Below are 19,255 nucleotides of genomic sequence, written 5' to 3'. Positions count from 1 at the left end.
TTTAGGTAGCAGGTGGCTCGTGAACGCTGTGATGCTGGGGCTCATGGAGTATCCCACAGGAGTGCGGGGGGCTCCCCAGCATGCTGAGCAGCAGACCCGGAAGTGGACAAGAAGCACTTCTGGGGAGCGCATGGGGGGCCCCCCAGTGTCCCACCCCGGCTTGGTGACTGGTGCTTCCTGGATCTAGGGGGGACGGGAATACCTGGGGTCCCCTGTGGCCAATCACCGAGCAGGGCAGACCCAGAAGTACTTCTGGTCCACTTCTGGGTTAGCCATCAAACACATGGAGGGTCCCCCCACCCCCCGCACTCCTATGGGATCCTTCATGCACCCCAGCATCACAGCATTCACAAGCCACGCTGGTACCTTAAGGTACGTAGAAAAAACATTTAAAACTGTGTCTATGTCCGAATCACTGAGTCTCCAAATCAGCAGCAAATCTTCAGATTTGGATTTGGCCAAATTAAATCAAGGACAGTGATCTGAATCAACGAATCAAATCACTGTCCCTGATTTGGGCCAAATGCAAATTGAATAGGGCCCGCTTCACACACCCCTACTGATTAGGAAAGGAGAACAGAACTGGGATCAGGAGTCACAGCTGGGGAAGAAACAGGATTGAAACAGAGACAAGTTGGAAGATACAGGGCAAAGGGGGTCAGGTGTAGAACATACAAGACACTTACTTTATTTTTCAGACATTAGATGATGTTTAGTATTTGGGGGATAGGAACTGCAGTAGGGAAAAGGATGGGTTCATAATTAATACAGCTTAGTCCCCTGGAGAACTCAAACCTATTTCTGTCTGTGCTTCAGAGTTTGTATATAATACTAGACAAGTCACATAAACCAGACTTTTCACTAATTGTGGGTTTCTCATTTTCTGGCTTAAGTCTCTGAGACCAATTTAAAGAGGTGATGATCACTTACAACTGCAATTGTAGTTAGTGGGAGTTACTTGAATTTTTCATCTTAGGCACATTAGGACCCAATATCTTTGAGCCTCAATATCTTCCTAATAATACCCACTCAAATTACAAGGCACTTCAAAAATGAATTCACTGATATCTGTGAGGCACTCAAAAATGTAGCAATACCCATCACAGAAAAGCCCATAAGGATATTCTGTATTCAGAGGTGACTTTAAACAGCATGGAGTAAACAAGGTCTGAGGCCAAACATTGAACAAATAGAATAAAAAAAAAATATTGCATAGTGGATGTGCCAGTTTGGAGAACCTGTCCATGCATAGCTTGAGGATCCTAGGGCTAGGGACAGAAGTTGCATATAAACTGGTTTAAGTGATCAAAAACAGTTCAAACCCATAACAGAACAGAAGTCCAGTGCACATAAACCACTTTCAAAATGGCTGAAACTGCTTTAAAATAAACCTGGATACATGTAGTATCAGACCTAACTGATTTATGTCAAACCAGTTTATGGAATTTATGTAATCCCAGATCCACTCCCAATTCAAATTGATTCAATTCCCCAGCATCCTAGGATGCTTTGCAGTCCTGGGCTGTGCTGTCTGCTCCAAGGGAGTAGGCCTGGTCTCACCCCCTACTGTCACAGAGCTGAGGCAGTAAAACCTCTGCTTCCTGCTTCTGCCTATGCCTGCCAGTCCAATGGGATGGGAGGGCAGAGGAATGGACCCCAGGCCCTCCTAGCTTGGGTCTACACAGCACAAGGGGAGGGAAAGCACCCTCAGTGGAGGTTATCACTGCCCCCTCCACAGCCCCTCAAGACAGGCTGGTATTGCTGTAGCCACACCACCCGCCAGCTATCCTTGCCTCCAAGAGGCGTGGAGGGAGGGCAGGGAACACATCCACCCAGCCCGGCACTGGACACCCAAATGGGGTCTGCAAAGCACAAAGAGAGGAAAGCCCCCACGGCTGGACTCTCCCCCCCTCCAACCCCTGCAGCCTAGAGACCTGGGCTTGGATCCATTAGCCCTATCCCCTCATCAGCTGACCTTGCCTCCAAGGGGTTGTGGGGGTGGAAGGAACACCCCCCTCCACAGCCCAGCACTAGCTCCCCAGGTAGGGTCTGCAAGGTACAGGGGGAAGGCTCCTCTGCTGGACTCTTCACCCTCCCTGCTGCCTACAGAGCCAGGGTAGGATCCCTTACCCCACCCCCTCACCAGCTGATTTTGCCTCTGAGGGACTGGGGGGACAGGGAGAACACCCACCCAGGCTGGCACTGGACCCCCAACTGTGGTCTGCATGGCGCAGGAGGGAAAGCCCCCTCCACCAGGCCTTATGCCCCTCCCCTCAACCCTGCAGCACTGAGAACAGGACTCAGATCACTTAGCCCCACGTCCTCACTAGCTTCCCTTGCCTCTGAGGAGCTGGGGGAATGAGAGAGAGAGGAGGCAAGAGAACGCACCCACCCAGGCTGGCACTGGACCCCCAGACTGTCTATACTTAGCTTAGATCAGACTGCGAATTGAATGTGGGGCTTGTCTGATTTCCTATATTGTCTTTTTACCTCCGTTTTGGACTTGAAGTGGTAGTAAAATAGTGCTCAAAGTAGGTTATTGATGAGAATCCCTTCTATTAATTCAGTAGTCCTTTAGGAAAAAGGCCCAGAGCAAAATATATTTGTAAATGTGAATCAACTAAACAGTGGATCACTTGCTGCAGGGGACGAGGGGAACTTCAATCACCTCATGAGACTTATCAACTGCTCAACAAGGAAAATATATATTTCTTGAGCATATTCAAAACAAATGTTCAAGTCCTTTTGAAATAATAAGGGCTCAGTTCAGTGAGGAAAAAAACAACCTTGCTATGGGTTTGTGGGAATCTGCAATTGTATTTCGGGGAACCACTATCACAAAATGCAAGCTTGTGATAGCGTGAGATTAAATACATATTTTTTGACTGAGGGAGGTTTGCTATTATAATAGTGAGATATGATTATTTAATGAGCCATGAGCATTCATTTCAATGTAGGGGGGGGTTAAAGAAAATGAAACTATAATTCATAGTAGAGTCAGATGACAGAGTATTAATATCAAAAGCAAAGCAAAATAGGATTACCACTGCCTGTACTGTCAGAGGCAAGTAGCATAGATGTAATTCTTACTGTGAATGACATGCTTAAACTGAGGAGACTGTGTAGCAATATTCTATCCCGCTGGATTGACAGAGTAAACTCACTAAAGAATCACAGAAAATTAGGGTTGGAAGGGACCTAAGGAGGTCATCTAGTCCAACCCCCTGCTCAAAACAGAACTAGATCGTCCCAGACAATGCTTTGTCTAGGTTGGTCTTAAAAATCTCCAAGTATGGAGATCCCACAATCTCTCTGAATAGCCTGGTCCAGTACTTTACTATCTTCCTAGTGAGAAAGTTTTTTACTAGTATCTAACCTAAACTTCCCCTGCTGCAACTTGAGACCATTGTTCCTCGTTCTGTCATCTGCCACCATTGCGAACAGTTTAGCTCCACCCAGGTAGTTGAAGGTTGTTATTAAATCCCCCATCCGTTTTCTCTTCTCCAGACTAAATCAGCCCAGTAACCCCAGATTCCTCAGCCTTACCTGAGAAGCCATGTTCCCAAAACCTCAAACATTTTCACTGCTCTATGCTGGACTCTCTCAAATTTGTCCACATTCTTTCTGTAGTGGGAAGTCCAAAACTGGACCTAGTCCTGCACATGTGGCCTCACCAGTGTCAAATGGGAGAGGAAAATCACTTCCCTCGATCTGCTGGCAATACTCCTATTAATACAGCACAGTATTATTAGCCTTTTTGGCAACAAGGGCACACCACTGGCTCATATCCAGCTCGTTGTCCACTGTAACCCCCAGATCCTTTTCTGCAGTGTAGCCCCCAGCCTGTACCAGTGCATGGGATTGTTCCATCCTAAGTACAGGACTTTGCACTTGTTCTTATTGAACCTCATGAGATTTCTTTTGGTCCAATCCTCCAATTTGTCTAGGTCTCTCTGAATCTTATTGTTTGATCTCTGAAAGTTTGATAATAGAACTTGATTACCCTAGATTTTATACACTCCGATACACTTGGTTTAATACATCAGCACTTCTACGTGCACATATTTAATGGATGGTTTAGACATGATGCTGTAAAGATAAGACACTCACTTCAAAGCTTTTCTTTGTAACTTAGCAGCAGCTAAGTTGGTGCTGCATACTCATTTACAGCCCAACATTTTTAACAATCTAAATTTTTAAGCATCATTAACTTCCTCCTTTGTAAAAATTCATTGATTTTTTTCATTCCACATGTTAAACCATATACTGTCCTCTTGTTCTACACAGGTGAAGAATGATAGTGCCATCCTTTTTGTAGTTAAGTCTGTTGAAGAAGCAAAGACTGATCATCATTCTTATTTGGTATTTTATAGGATATGCATAAAAGTAAGACTTTATTTACAAAAAAGAGTTATGGTTGAAAGTGTACTTTAGCAGAGATCACTTTGAAACAATATTAAGTGCTCTTCACAAAAATACTACTTCTTAAAATGTCTAAGAAGTCTGGAATATTAAGGGTATCTACCACTTCATTCTATCATGTTATCCAGTTTACACAGCACCCAATAATATTTGCCCCATAAACTCTGCAAAAATATTTATCAAAGACAAAATAAGTAAGAACAAGGCTTTTGTTTAGAGATGCCCATTTCCTCTTTCCCCCTTTTCCTTTTTTTATGAGCAAAGACCAAGAATGTCATCAAAGTTGGCATATGCAGTGGATAGAAGCATACCAGTCTAGTACATCTTAAGAAAAGTCCTGGTTAAAATTCAGAATTTGAGTTCTATGTGAGATGTACAATTTTGAAAACATTTTCATTCTGAACCCATGAAGAAGCGAAATTAGAAAAAAAAATGGTCAGAAGGAAAATACTATTTCTTTTATTTTTGAAAGAATTGAACTCTTCCAGTTTGTATTTCTCAGAATGAAAAATCAGGGCCAGCTGCCCAGGGATGCTTGGGCTTCCTTGGTTGTGCCAGAGTCAGGGGCATCCTGAGAATCTCCCAATGAAGAACAAGGAGCCTAGAAACCTTGAAACCCCTGATCCAGCCAGGACTTCCAGGGTACCCCCTGCACAATAGTATCCCACGAGACTTTGGAGCAGTCCTTTGGCATAAGTGATATTTTCCAAAAAAACAATATTTGCTGGGAAACTCCTAATCAGATGAATCTCACAAAAGCAAAGCTTTTCTTCTACAGGCAGAAGATTAATGGATACAACATGCATGAGAAAATCCTGGACTCTTATGAGAACTCTGACCTAAACACAAAAATGATCAAAGATAACCGATTAGCCACCAGGGGACTCCTCACTTCTCAACCAACTGCCGAGGGTACCCTGACCAAAAAAAGTTGAAAACCCCTGTTGTAGTGAGTGTGTGCTATAGACCACCAGACCAGGAGGAAGTGGTGGATGAGGCTTTCTTCAAACAACTAGCGGAAGTTTCCCAATAACAATCCCTGGTTCTCATGGGGGACTTCAATCATCCTGACATCTGCTGGGGCAATACAGCAGTGCACAGGCAATCCAGGAAGTTTTTGGAGAGTGTAGGGGACAACTTCCTGGTGCAAATGCTGGAGCAGTCAACTAGGGGTCACGTGCTTCTTGACCTGCTGCTCACAAACAGAAGAATTGGTGGGGAATGTAGTAGGGGATAGCAAGTTGGGCAGCAGTGACCATGAGGTGATTGAGTTCAGGATCCTAAGGAAAGGAAGGATGGAGAGCAGCAGAGAAAGGACCCTGGACTTCAGAAAAGCAGACTTTGACTCACTCAGGGAACTCATGGGCGGGATACCCTGGGAAGCTAGTGTGAAGGGAAAAGGAGACCAGGAGAGCTGGCTGTACTTGAAAAAAGCCTTACTGAGAGTGCAGGAACAAACCATTCCAATGCACAGGTGTAATATTGCAGTGATTATAACTGCTTTGATTGCTTATCTTGTTATTGACTATAATTGTTTATTTTGTTATTTCTTTTTTTATATAAGGAAAAGATTTAACCATTAAAATAAAGTTAATCTTGTTATGATTTACTAACCATTAAAATAAAGTTAATCTTGTTATAATTTATTATAATTTAATCAGTCATTATTAGTGTTTGGAATTAACCATCTATTTCAAATTTCTTACTGCTTAGCATAAAATATATTTGACATTGGTCTCATGATTTTAGACATGTTTGAATCATGACTTTAGAACTTAAATTTAGTATAAGGAGAATGCTTGTGTAAGGGTTTGTGGAATGTCTGAAAAGAGGTAACAAAAGAATGAATGATGGACTTATGTGGCAGTGACAGAAGAAGACTGGCCTCTTGCAGCTGGTGAAAATAGCCTTCTGTGGTTTAACGGTTAAAGGCTGCAGTGAACTCGAGTCAGCAGTGAAGGATTACTAAACACTAAATCATGCTCCATCCTTATGGCTGAAGACTGCAAGTGATGGTCCCTGAAGATTACAAACCACAAAGCCAGAAGGTCACAACCTACAAATCCCAGCCTGCCAACAGGACAATTCATGTCTGACTCAGACGAATCCACAGGCTCAGTGGACAGCTATTACTATAAAAAATGAACACAAAGACAAGGCTTTGGGTCTTTTTCCAACTGCAAGAAGGAGTTTTGGGCGTGTCCAACAAGACCTGACTCCAACTCTATTGGTCAGCCTGGCCGGCCACCAGACTGACCTTGAGCAACTTTGCAACTTTGTAACACTTGAACCCTTGTAGGACTTCTGTGTATGTGTGCTTGTTTCTATGAATGAATGAATATGAATGCAAAGGAATGAAGCAAATAACCTTATTATTGTTTATTCTTTTCATGTTGCATGTTTTATGTTTTATGTTCCAATAAATGTGGCATTTTGCCTTATCCTCTGATAAGATTCCAGCTTGTTTTTAATTCATACTGTACGCCCTGTGTGCACAACACAGGAAGACTAGCAAGTATGGCAGAAGACCAGCTTGGATTAGCAGGGAAGTAAACTAAGTCACAAAAAGGAAACTTGTAAGTGAAAACTCATAGAAATAAATAGGAAGGAGCATAAGAGCATTGGCTCAGGCATGCAGGGATAAAGACGGGAAGGCCAAAGCTCAATTGGAGTTGCAGCTAGCAAGTGATATGAAGCGTAACAAGAAGGGTTTCTATAGGTATGTCAGTAGCAAAAGGAGGATCAGGAAAAGTGTGGGACAAGATTAGATAGAAGACGACAGATGAAAGAAAGAGGATAGCAGAGAATTGAAAGTTACTCTATATACAGTACAAGCTAAAAAGAAAGTTAAAAATATATTTAAAAAAATATCTATTTTTAATGATGTATAAGTAACTTGTGAACTCACTGCTGCATATATTATTGAGTTAAATAGTTAACACTATTCAAATAAACAGCATACAGTTTTATGAATATGAAAGCAATGGTAGGTAAACCAGAAAGGATTGAATTAGAAGAGCTAGTGCTCATTTTGTTTGGTGGCATGATATAACCTTACTAGATGAGGTCAGGGGAAGGTCTTCTATCACAGTAGAGTGTCACAACATTTTGATGTTCTGTGAAAATTTCAAGATTTCTTCTGAACCATCTGTCCCCTGTCAAAGGTAAGGCTAAAGGACAATTTGTCCATTCAGATATACTTGCCAGGAAGGCATAATTCAAACACCTAAGAAGCCAGAGTGGATACAGGCGGGCATGGAGTGGAGTGAGGGAAAAATACTGCTGTGAGGGGATTGCCTGTTGCTGCCAAAAGCCAGATAAACCCTTCCTAAACCAATAAATGGCATAGTGAGCAATAATATATGATTAGCAATAATGCAAAGCCCTTAATTAGGCAGCAGTTGCAGGGCCAGGACAGAGTTAACCTGGCTGTTAGCAGAAGCAATTTCCCTCCTAGCAGCACCATCTCCCATAAGAAGTCAGTGTGAGGCTGATAAGGGTACTCCTCTACCTCTCTACTGTGCAATCAGAGCCTCAAGCCCCCCTGCTTCCATTCTGGCTCCATGCATCCATTCTGGCACCCCACTTTATTGAGCACTTGGGGCTCATGCCTTGGTTGCCCACCCTTAGTTATGCTACTGCTGTAAACAGAGAACAGCGTGAGTTTTTATGCGCACAGCAAAGACGATAAAGGGTTCACTTTTGTACCTTTCACATACAAATGTAAAGGAGTTGCTTCTCGTCTCCAATTTGATCCAGCTCGTCTATTTAGATTCTAGGCTTCTAAAATTTTTCTTTCTCTTTCTCTGAAATTGCCATTTTCATTGTTAACATTAATGCATATATACAAGTACCAAGCTAGAACCAAATGTATTTTGTACCGTGTCCTGCTAATGTATAGATTTATCACTCTCATGAGTTTTCCATGTGAGACTCCTAAATAAAAAAATAGCTGCAAACATACAATATAGAACCCTTTCCAAGAAAGTGAAATTATAAAGAGTAGTGTAAAATGTATATGGTTAATTTTAAGAAATGCCATTAACAAATGCTATTGCTTATGATAATCTAAATTCTCCTCAAAATTACTTACATTTGAGACCTATTCATCTTCAAATGCATCTCAACTGTAATTATACCAATGGTGATATATTACTTTTCTCAAAATGTTACTGATGCTCATAAAACACTGCATAAAAGAAAACTTGCATTTGTTTACAATAAATCATTCAAAATGGAGCTCTACATTGCATATGCATAAATTTATATTCAGGGGAAAAATATTTTTAAAAATACCATTATAAGAATTGCAATTAAAACTACCCTGATGGGTTATCAACTGGGTGAAATATTTTCCCTCACATCTAATGAGGCTTTACTGACAAAAAGTTCAATATGATTTACTTGGAATGTCTTATGAACACCCAGGGTTGTACGTATCTTTTAAGAAATTGTAAATGATCTATGGCATTAATAAGAAAATATATCCAACGTTGTGCCTTTCAGTAACAATACACAAAAAAGTATATTTGCTTTTTTTGCATTGAATATTACTGTAGTATTGCCTCCTTTGTCCTTCATCAAAGATATTGGTAGGTAGGGAATAATCTTATGTTTTTATTTTGCACCCCAAAGTCTTTTGTGTGCTATCACAACACAACTACAGCTACTACTAATCAACCTCAACTTCTGAGACCTTTTGTAACATGCAATATTTGCAGCTATAAAATTAGTATCTACAAGTTGATTGCATGCAGAAAACTACCTTATTACATACCTACAAAAAGGTAATAAAATGTGTCTGTAACCACAAACATTTTCTACCCTTGGACCTTTGTGCATTTTTATTAGGTTTTTTTCAGGAACAACAGTGAAGTACTAAAGCAAAAACTTAACTATAAATATATAACTAACATAATTTAGCAAAATTCTTCACTTAAACATGTGCTTAATATTAAAATTGAGTTTTAAGTTCTATTCTTAAGGGCTGTCTTAATTTGCCCTTCCCTGATATAGACCATCTGATGCCTGAAAGCTTGTTAAACAGCTTTAACAAGGGACATAGACATGTACTTAAAGTTATGAAAAAAATTTAAATGAAGTGCTTTAGTCATGAATAGAAAGAGGATTGTTAATTTGCTAATACCAGTGGCCCATCAGCTGGATCCAGGCCCCAAAGTAACTAGGTCCAACCCCCAACACAGGGGATCAGCGGCAAGTAGTTCAGCTTTGTATGTCCCCTTCTCTGCTCTGCACGGCACTGATGATCCCCTTCACACCCCAAAGGTAAGCCCTCTTTTTCTCTCCCTCCCTCATCTCTAACATTGGCAGGCATCTCCTTCCACTCTTCCCTCCTACTGGAGGATAGTGTGACTTGCAGTACAGCCCAGAAACAAGCATTTGGCCCACTGCTCTAAAAGGAGCAGTGGGCCAAATGCTGCTCAGAAGCTTTAGCAACTTACAATAAGGGTCCAAGGGTCCAAGTGGCCAGGAGCTCTACTGACTTAAATTCTTAGCTGAATCAGAGCTGTAAACACTTATTACAGAGACTTCATTTGTAGTGTCATTAGATCAAATGGATAAATGCTTGGAACTAATTTTAAAAAAGGATGCTGCTCAGTTTTCTGTGAAAAGCTGAAACTTATGTGAGTAATTTCATGTATACAATCAGAGTCTTACACTAGACACTCTAGACGGCAACACCTCAGCTATCTATGAATCAAAATGCAAAAGTATTTGGGAAAACTGGGGGTCTTTTCACAATATAAAGTTGCACACTCTGACTCATTTCCTAACTTTCCTTCAGGCAGGTAAGCACTACTGAAGCCCCACCTGGGCAGAAGCTACTCACTGCTACCTATTTTATTCAAAACCTATTACATTCAAAATGCAGAAACACCATTAGGAACAGGGGCCAAAATCAGGATTCCCTGCCTTCTGTGGCAGTGACCATTTCACTGAGCCACATGCCATCTAGCTTTCTCTCCCCTTGGTCCTAGTTATCTTTTCCTCTTGACTTCCTAGTGAGCTAGCAGGGAGGGGTGGAGGATACACTTGGTTGAGCACTTTGCCAGGAAGTGGGAGATGAAAGATTCAAACCTTCTGTAGGAGAACTGGGCCTAGAACCTGGGTCTTTATGTCCTTCAGAAAGCGCTCTGACTACTGGGCTACTAAACTAAAAGGTGAAAGACTCCCTCTGCCTCCTCGCCATTTTTTGTGACTTTCATACTTTCCTGGGGAGTTGAGTCTAATACCCATGTAAGTGACCCAGAATTCCACATATGCAGCTACTGTTAGCCACTTAAATGCCATGTAACTGTTGAAAAACAAAGCTGGATTTAGACCTATCTTGTGAAAGTTAGGAAATCTGTTCTCCAGCTAAGGAAAGAGGAGGGAAGCTTTCTGTTTGCGATTCTCTCTTTAATGTCTGTAAAGATAATTTCTCTGTGTATTGTATTTAACTGGGTATATGTTTGGAGTCAAATGTTTGCCATTGAATGCAATCCAAGCAGATGGGCTATATCAGCTCCAGTGGGCCATATAAGCATCTGGAAAGATGAAACAATTATATTGATTTAAAAGGGTGGGGAGGGACTTACCATATATCCAGCTGAGCCTTTGGAACTGTTTTTTTTTTTTTTTGTGTGTGTGTCCGTTCTCTCCTCCAGTGAGTGGAAGCTAAATGACTGTAAATTAGGCCCCTGGCAGATGTTCAATTAAAGGTGCAATGCGATCTGATTCATAAGCCCAACAATCACTCCTCCTACCATGCTACACATGCATAGCAGGAGTCATGATTGTGGGGTTGGGGATCAGATCTCAATTGAGCCCTTATTGTTGGTATAACAAGAAGCAAACCAGCACACCTGGCTTGGAGTGCCAGTCAGCCGATAAACAACCCCTACCTTGTGAGCCCATCAGAGCCTTTGACCCCAGTATAGCCCTGCGGCTGGAAGTGCCAGTCAGCTGACTGGACCTCCCATTCTCAGGTGGGCATCAGAGCCCTTGACTCCAATTTGGTCCTAAGACTGGGAGCCCCGATCAGGTGACTGTCCTGGCTACACATTCAATTTAAGCACAATGGGAACTTGTCACACAGTTATTACACATATTTTGTGTAATAACTTTGTGGTTTATTCCCTATTTTAACACACCATGAATTGTGTGACTGCATGGCTGGATTACTACTTGAGACATGCTTAACTAATCAATCACGTCTCAAGTGTAATTTCTGCCAGGAACCTTAGGAACTACTTCATTCAAGAGTAACCCACCTCCATCTAGCTTTTACTTAGCACAAAATAAAGAAAAAGTGTTAAGTCTCTGCCCCTTTTCTAATTCTGTACAATTGTTTTATCAGTCCATATCTTAGGATAATATTTTATATCTCTGGTGTGGAACAGAAGTAAAGTTCTTTGGACACAGCAACAAAGAGGTAATAACCACAGCAGTTGCTGTGAAATATCCGCATTAGATATGCCAGTATGAAGACCCAATAGATATGCCCACCAAGTCCCTCTGCACTGTTGAAAATATGGGCTCACCACAAGCAGCTGCATTCCCTTTCCTTCTATAGCAGACTCCCAGCTATTACACTGCAGAAAGGATCTTTTGCGAGCCTTACTTTATCAATAGAAATATTTTTTAAAGGTTCTCTCCCCTTCTTCAATGATTGTAAAACCCAGCCATTTTAACAAAATTCAGAGGCAAAAATGTTACCAGAAAAAGAATGACACACAATAAAACAGAATGAAATCAATAAAAATTAGCAAACACAATACACATAATTCATGTCCCATTTATTCAGAAATAATCAAGTGATAAATATCTCTTTGAAAAAAAGAAAGAAAAATTCTCTTTGAATTTATCTTTTTAAAAACATGCAATTACACTGGAAACCTATTCATATAGATTCCAGGGATTACACTTACTTTGAACCCTGGTATCAAACAAAATTATTCAGATAGAATTATACAGAGCTTTTGAAATCTTCATTTTTAGAAGTGCAGATACAGTGTACTTTAGAAGTAAAAATTTAAATATAAATTTTAAAACAATTTGTCTTAAGTTCATTATTTTTTTCGGGCTACCATTTTCCTACAAAAGAACATTATTTGTTTTCCTGAGTAGTAGAAAGGAGATGTTAGAATCCATTTATATAGTAAAAATGAAAACACAAACCATAAGGAGACACAGTTAGTATACGAATTAATGTGTAATTTATGCAACATATCTTCTTAAATACTTTTTGTATAAGTGAAAATCAATTTTGTAAGTAGACACTAATTAAGTTTTGTAACTTGGTAATTCAAAACTTTTACACATTTATGATAATGATTTGAGCTGTATTATTACTAGTTATCCTATGTATTTGCATTTTGGTGAATATGAAAGGGTACTTAAAATTTGATCCTGATATCTAGTCCTGGATGCATAGACTTAAATTGGAGAACCTCTAAAAATAATTTTTAAAAGCCTCATATCTTCTCAGCCTACTTTCTCTAGCTTTCCCAGCCTAAAAACTAGTAGACTATTTCAAATAAATTAAGCTCAACATAAAGAACAAATTGTTTGCCTCTCTAATATCAACATCTACACCTCATAAGTCATAGATTTAGTTGTATAAGTAATAGACTTAGTTGTATAAATTGTTCTATCAAACTGAATAGAGATTGCCCCAGAAATGATGTACTGAACCATTGATTCTCTGTGGTTATAGGGGACAAAACTAGGAGACTGGGCTCAAGATGCAGCATAGGAAATTTAGGTTGAAGTTTAGGAAGAGCTTTCTTACTATGAGGATGGTCAAGCATTGGAACAGGCTACCTAGAGAACTTGTGGTATTTCTACCCCTAGAAATTTTCAAGAGCAGGTTAGACAGACACTTGGTTGGCATGGTTTAATCAAGGATGATCCTACCTTGATAAAGGGGCTGAACTAGATGAACTTGTTGGGTCTCTTCCAGCCCTGCTTTCCTATGCTGATCTTTAGTAATACCAATCTTGTGGTTTCTTTTTCAAATAATTCCACATCTTTTCTTTTTTACAGAATTTAATTTCTCCAATGTCCTCTATAAATGTAAATTATTTATTCCTCAGAGCATTACCTTGAAACAGGTTAATAGCATTACCCTCACTTCATAGATTGGGTACCTTAGCCCTAAAGTTTTAGAAGCATCTACTAACTGAAAGTGCCAAAACTAAGAGGCACCTGGACATGACTACATTGACTCCATGCCACCATAAAGTATGACTTGTCCAAATGCTGGAAAAGATATAAATATTAAAGTGGTGCTAACAGTCCCCCAGCATTCCATCATGCTTTGCAGTTCCCCTGCAAAACCAACCCTCCTCCCCCTGCCTCCCTACAGGGTAGGCAGGCTAGCCTGGCCCAAAGCTATCTGTTCCAGCTGAGCAGGGAAATATACTTAGCAATGCCCCCATCCCAAATTCTGGCCAGAACCACTGCAGGTATCTGGCTGCATTCCTGGAATCAAAAGCTTCAGTCTATGCAACTTATACTAACCTATGAAGACTGAATCAATTCAGCTTCAGGCTTTTTGACTGTGTGTACTTAAACTTAGAGTGCAACAGTAGAGTTTTTTGGGCCCCCTCCTGGACAGTCCTTGTCCTGTACCTTTATGTGGATGAACTGGCTAAAACTGGCCTCTGCCAAAGTAAGATATTTGCAAAAGAATATAAAACAACAATGTTTGCTTTGCCTCTTTCAAAATCTCAACACAAGTCATATTTTTAGTGAAGCTAAAGTGTTTATGGATAACAGTAGATTGTTATTTAATGAGCTCTATCAGGTTGGCAATCTTGTGATGCTTATCTTCCAGTGGTTTCTATTATTTTATGCTCTCTTTACAACACAAAAATATTCAGTATATTTTTTTATATATTTAAAATACAACAAAGCCTTTCATTGGACCATGTTTACTATTGCAACATCCACTGAAAACAATGGAAAAATCATCCCCTACCTGCCCATATTTTGCAGCTAAATGCAGAGGGGTCCAGTACTGATTATCCACTACATTGAGATCAGCTCCATGATCCAGTATCAAGGATACCACGTCCTTGTATCCATTTGCACAGGCCATGTGTAGCTGCAAGTAATAAAAAGGCAGTTTATTATTTTAGAACATTATTCTAGGACATAAATGATTAATACATGTTTTAACATCCTCAAACACTTAACTAATGTGTGTAATGGGGGAGGGAGGGAGCACAGTTCTTTCAAAACAGGGAAATTATGAAAATGGGAAATGGAAAACATGTTTCAGAACAATATTCTCCAAACTGTGCAGAAAACCAGATAACATGTTTTCAACATTTATAATTTAGAGCAGAAAGATACAGAACAACATGAATCCTAGTCAATCATCATTGATTCCAGTCTATTCTCACCCAGACTTTTCTCTCTTCCCAGTTTTCTCTCCACCCCCACCTCCCCTTCCCCAATACACCTTCTTTTTTTTTTTTTTTTAACTTTATCAGTCCTAATCCTGTCCAGAATCTCAGAAATCTCCACAGGTTTCACAAGCAAGGCAAATTCACAAATTTCAACAGACCATGTCTATGGCCTGATTTTATTTTGTCACAGTTTTTAAAGTCTCACATGAGAGCTGCTGCTGTTTTACCACTCTAAATTTAATGCATTAGCACATAATGAAAATAAGTTCATTGGGTTGGCACAAGGGATGCAGGGGAAATCCTCATCAGAGAAGAAAACCATTTATAGTTTTGAACTACTGTTATGTTTTCCTTTTTTTCTGGTATGGCCTCACTGCCTAAAAGATTTGATTGGTCTGAAGAGGACCCCTTGACCACTTAACTCCTCACTTTCTTAAAGAATTAAAAGTTCAACTGGTCTAAGAAAGGAGGATGGTAGAGACGTTACCCTTATTGGGAGCAGAAAGGACAGTATGAGAGCTGAGATAAAAAGGAAAATGGTGACAGAGGGGAAAAACAAAACTCAGAAAAAAATATTTTTTGTTCCTGATTGATTTTGGAAACTAGAAGTTAAACTGTGAAGTTTATTGCATCAGTGCCTGGCGTCCCACGTATCTTCATTTACATTTATAAATTAATTTCATTACAACTGGAAAACAGTAATTAAAATACATTTCATACAAAAACAGCAGAATTTGTATATAAAAATAGGAAAGACACCCTAAAATAAATCAAATGCTACAAACTAAATGGAATATTAGATGAAAGTACAACATAAAATATACTGTATTGGGCATAATTTGCCAGTAGGGATTCCCAGTATGAACTCCAGTTTTAGACATGGAAAATAAGAGCATCTATTATCATATACTTTGAATGTCCCACATGATTTGTTAGGAAATGATTTAGTTTATAGCTTAGAGGTATTTATTTTCTACTGGTTTTCTTCTGTGGATTCAAGCTTTTACCTCTGTTTCTATTAGCAAAGGGCATTGTAATTATGCTGCTTTAACCAGGAAGCTCAGTAGGGAAATGATTACAAAATAACTGCCTTTCCATAGCCAAAAGGGATAATCTCTGGCTAAATAAGATCCCACAGTAACCCTACTATTAGGGTTTTGCAGTTCCAGAGTATCTACATGAACGGACAAACCTGAGGAGGGTTTGGGATTGGTTACTTTTTATGATGTCTATATTGTTATTTAAAGTTGATCTGGAGGTCAGTTAGCTGAAACAACAGGAGTCATCTCTCCCTTTTCACTTGCTACTGTTAGCTACTGGACATTGTGTTTCCTTTTCCTTAAACAGAGACCTTCTAAGAATCTACTTGTTGCTCCTGTTGTGTTTGGCTCTACAAGTAGCAGAGACAGGAAGTGGGGAATTAGGGGTGAAAGTTGTGTAACTGCTGCTGGCAGTCTTCATGAGTTTGCACCTTGCAGTGCCAGGGTGAGTTCTTAAAACATGTCAAGAACTGGCAAGCCAGGCAGAGGTTTGACTTCAGGTCCCTGAAGTCCAGCAGAGCTTCTGGGGATGGGCTGGACTGAAGATATTGGTTGAATTTAGGAGCTTACATTAAGCTGGTCAGACTGCATAGGACTGAAGGTGGAAATGCCAGTAACACTAAATAGCAATGTAGATATATATTTTCCCTGTATTTCTTCAATCATATTAACAATTTAGGCAGCTTGCTTTGGCTAACTTTTGACTGCATGTCTTTATGCATGTAGCATCTCCACAGGGCAACAGAGTGGCTCAAAGATGCATAAGAATGGCTCAACTGTACACATCAGGGTTTAAACTGCTACTGAGTAGTGTGTGCTGAATACCTGAAAGAAAGTGATATCACTCCTGAGATGCTGTTTTACTAGGCTGCTCTGATATACTGGTGATGGGTCCAATGCAGCTTGCAATCATGGTGATAGGTTTACCTTCTTGGTATGTTTGATGTTATAGAACAGGGAATTTATTTGTCTCTAGCTTCTAACTATGACTAGCAAAAACTCCAGGCATGAAAAACTTTCAGAGAACTTAAAATATATTAATTTACTTATATTCTGTAAGAGTGAGCACACAGGAAACAGCAGTATTTACAAAAACAGACTTGCTATAATCTTATTAATTCACATGATGCTACAGCTTTTCAGGCTTACCTTATATTTCAGCACTGGTTACTTCTCAACCATGAAATAAAGACTTTGAATAATATCACCATAAATAAGTTTAATGTCCTACACTGTGGGTGCATCTACAAGTACAATTAGCAAGTAGCCCGGTCACGGTCTACACATGGGTTTCAAGATACAAGTATTCTGCCATAGGATACTACTTGTCCCAGACAGTACTAGCTTACAGTGGAGTTAATTAGTTTACTGCACCCTAATAGGGGTGCATGCATATATGGTGATGCTTTACTGCACAATTAATTAGTCAGCTCTGCAATAAAGCACATGTGTACATGCACCCAGGGATGAGATTTTTGCTACTATCACCATATAAATAAATGTATATAATAAATTTTATTATAGCAAAAATACATTTGCCAGATTCCATTGATACATATATAGCTACCATAAACTGGGTGACTCTTTATCAACAAACAGGAACAAGAAATGCATTCACAAGACAAGACCTTCACATAACAAAAATCCCCAACAAAAGGAGGAAGAGCAAATCAATTTGCTGCAAGACAAAGGATGCAGTTCAGAAACCAAAGGTCCAAAATAAAAGGTGTCCAAACAAAAATACCCCTTTTCTCCAGGGTCTGAAAGCAAGTGGTCCTAGCAAGGGAGAGAGTCTCTAAAGCATGATTTGCTTGTGACCCATATGTAATATGCATAATTGCATAATAAAATACTGTATGCTGCGTGACTCCAACCAAATGCTACTATAGATATGCCTATACTATATATAGAGAGACATTTTTTAACTTAGGTTGGCTTAGAGAGGTATGAGAGGGTAGCATCTTATAGACTAACACATTCAGAGAGGCATACGTTTTCATAGAGTACAGACTACTTTGTCACTTGCTATGAATAGACTTGCAGAGAGCAGTTATACTATATAAAAAGGAATAAGATCATTTAAATAAAAAGTGTCAGAAAAGGGGGAAGAAAGGGGAGGCACTGCTGAAAGAGGTGAAGGTGGGCTGAAGAGATCAAATGGGAGAAAAAAAGCAGTTAACTTATTGAGGAACGTAAGGTTAAAAAAAGCTAGGCTAAGTAACAGGATAAGAATCCAGAATCTCTTCTGAGATCATAATACAATCCAGCCTATGGATGATCCCCTGTTCCACATTTTACAATCAAGCCAGTTTTTAAAAAGTGTTGTTGTTTAAAAACAGCTACTCTGAGGTCAGTGATGAAATGCAGAGGGAGATTAAAGTGTGCTGCCATGGGCTTTTGTGTCCTCCTGGAATTGATGTCAGATCAGTGTCTGTTCATTTTTTTCACATAGGGATTGCTTAATCTGTCCAATCTAGACATCCAAGGGACATATATATGGCATATACAACATTAGTAGAGGAGCAGGTGAATGAATCTCAGATGTTATCCATGTTTTTTGGTCCAGTGATGATGTGGCACATACAGTTGGCATCTGGGTCTGTTGCAAGGCCTTGGTGATAATAGAAGTTAGGTAGCCTGTTGCTGAAGAGACATTGCTCGAGGTTGGGGGGGGCTTCCTGTAGACCAGAACAAGCTTGTTTCCCAACGCTGCCTTAAGATAGTCCAGGAGGGGTTGGAGGTCATTGATGTGTCCAAGATGTTCAAGCTGGGGGCTGTTGTCCTCGAGGTTGGTATTGTAGCAGGTCAGAGCAGGGTCAGAGTCTGGCTATGTTTATCTGAGTAGCTATGATTTTGCAATTGCATTGTAAGTGTAGGAATCCCTGCTCCAGATCCTTAAGGTGTATATTGCTTAGTTAATGGGATCAAAGCAGATGTAATTGCAATGTGGAGCTTGGATGTAGACAACAGATTTAGTGGTGTGATGAAAGCTGGTGGCGTGGAGATAGCTGTACCTGTTGGTTAATTTCCAATACAATGTGGTGGTGATATGACCAGTGGAAAATGTTACCGTGGTGGCCAAGAAATGAGTACTGTGGGTGGCATATTCAAGAGCCAGTTTCATGGAGGGGTTGAAGTGGTTAAAGTCCCAACAGAATTTCTCTAGAGATTCCTTCCCATTCGTTCATATAATGAAGATGTCATCAGTATGCTTTAGCTATGCCAGGGGATGAGAGGCCATCTGTTAAGGAAGAGGCCTTCAAGGTCTGTCATAAATATACTGGCTTACCGGGGGAGGGGGTACGTGTGTGCCCATAGCACTGCCATTCATTTCTAGGCATGAGGAGTCTGCAAAAATGAAATATTTTTTGGAAG

The 19,255-nt window shown here is 40.0% G+C and overlaps 1 protein-coding gene across 1 annotated transcript in view; it reads right to left on the bottom strand.

Moving 5' to 3' along the window:
- The window catches only part of MYO16 (myosin XVI), a 418,223-nt gene that overhangs the window by 372,927 nt on the left and 26,041 nt on the right, over nt 1-19,255 (bottom strand). The window contains exon 4 of the mRNA XM_006017262.3: nt 14,408-14,533. Within this exon, the coding sequence (XP_006017324.1) occupies nt 14,408-14,533 (126 nt within the window). The remainder of the gene's footprint in view (nt 1-14,407; nt 14,534-19,255) is intronic.

Source organism: Alligator sinensis, unplaced genomic scaffold (assembly GCF_000455745.1).
Source record: "Alligator sinensis unplaced genomic scaffold, ASM45574v1 scaffold288_1, whole genome shotgun sequence".
Taxonomy (NCBI): Eukaryota; Metazoa; Chordata; order Crocodylia; family Alligatoridae; genus Alligator; species Alligator sinensis.
This window is presented reverse-complemented; position numbering and strand designations above follow the sequence as displayed.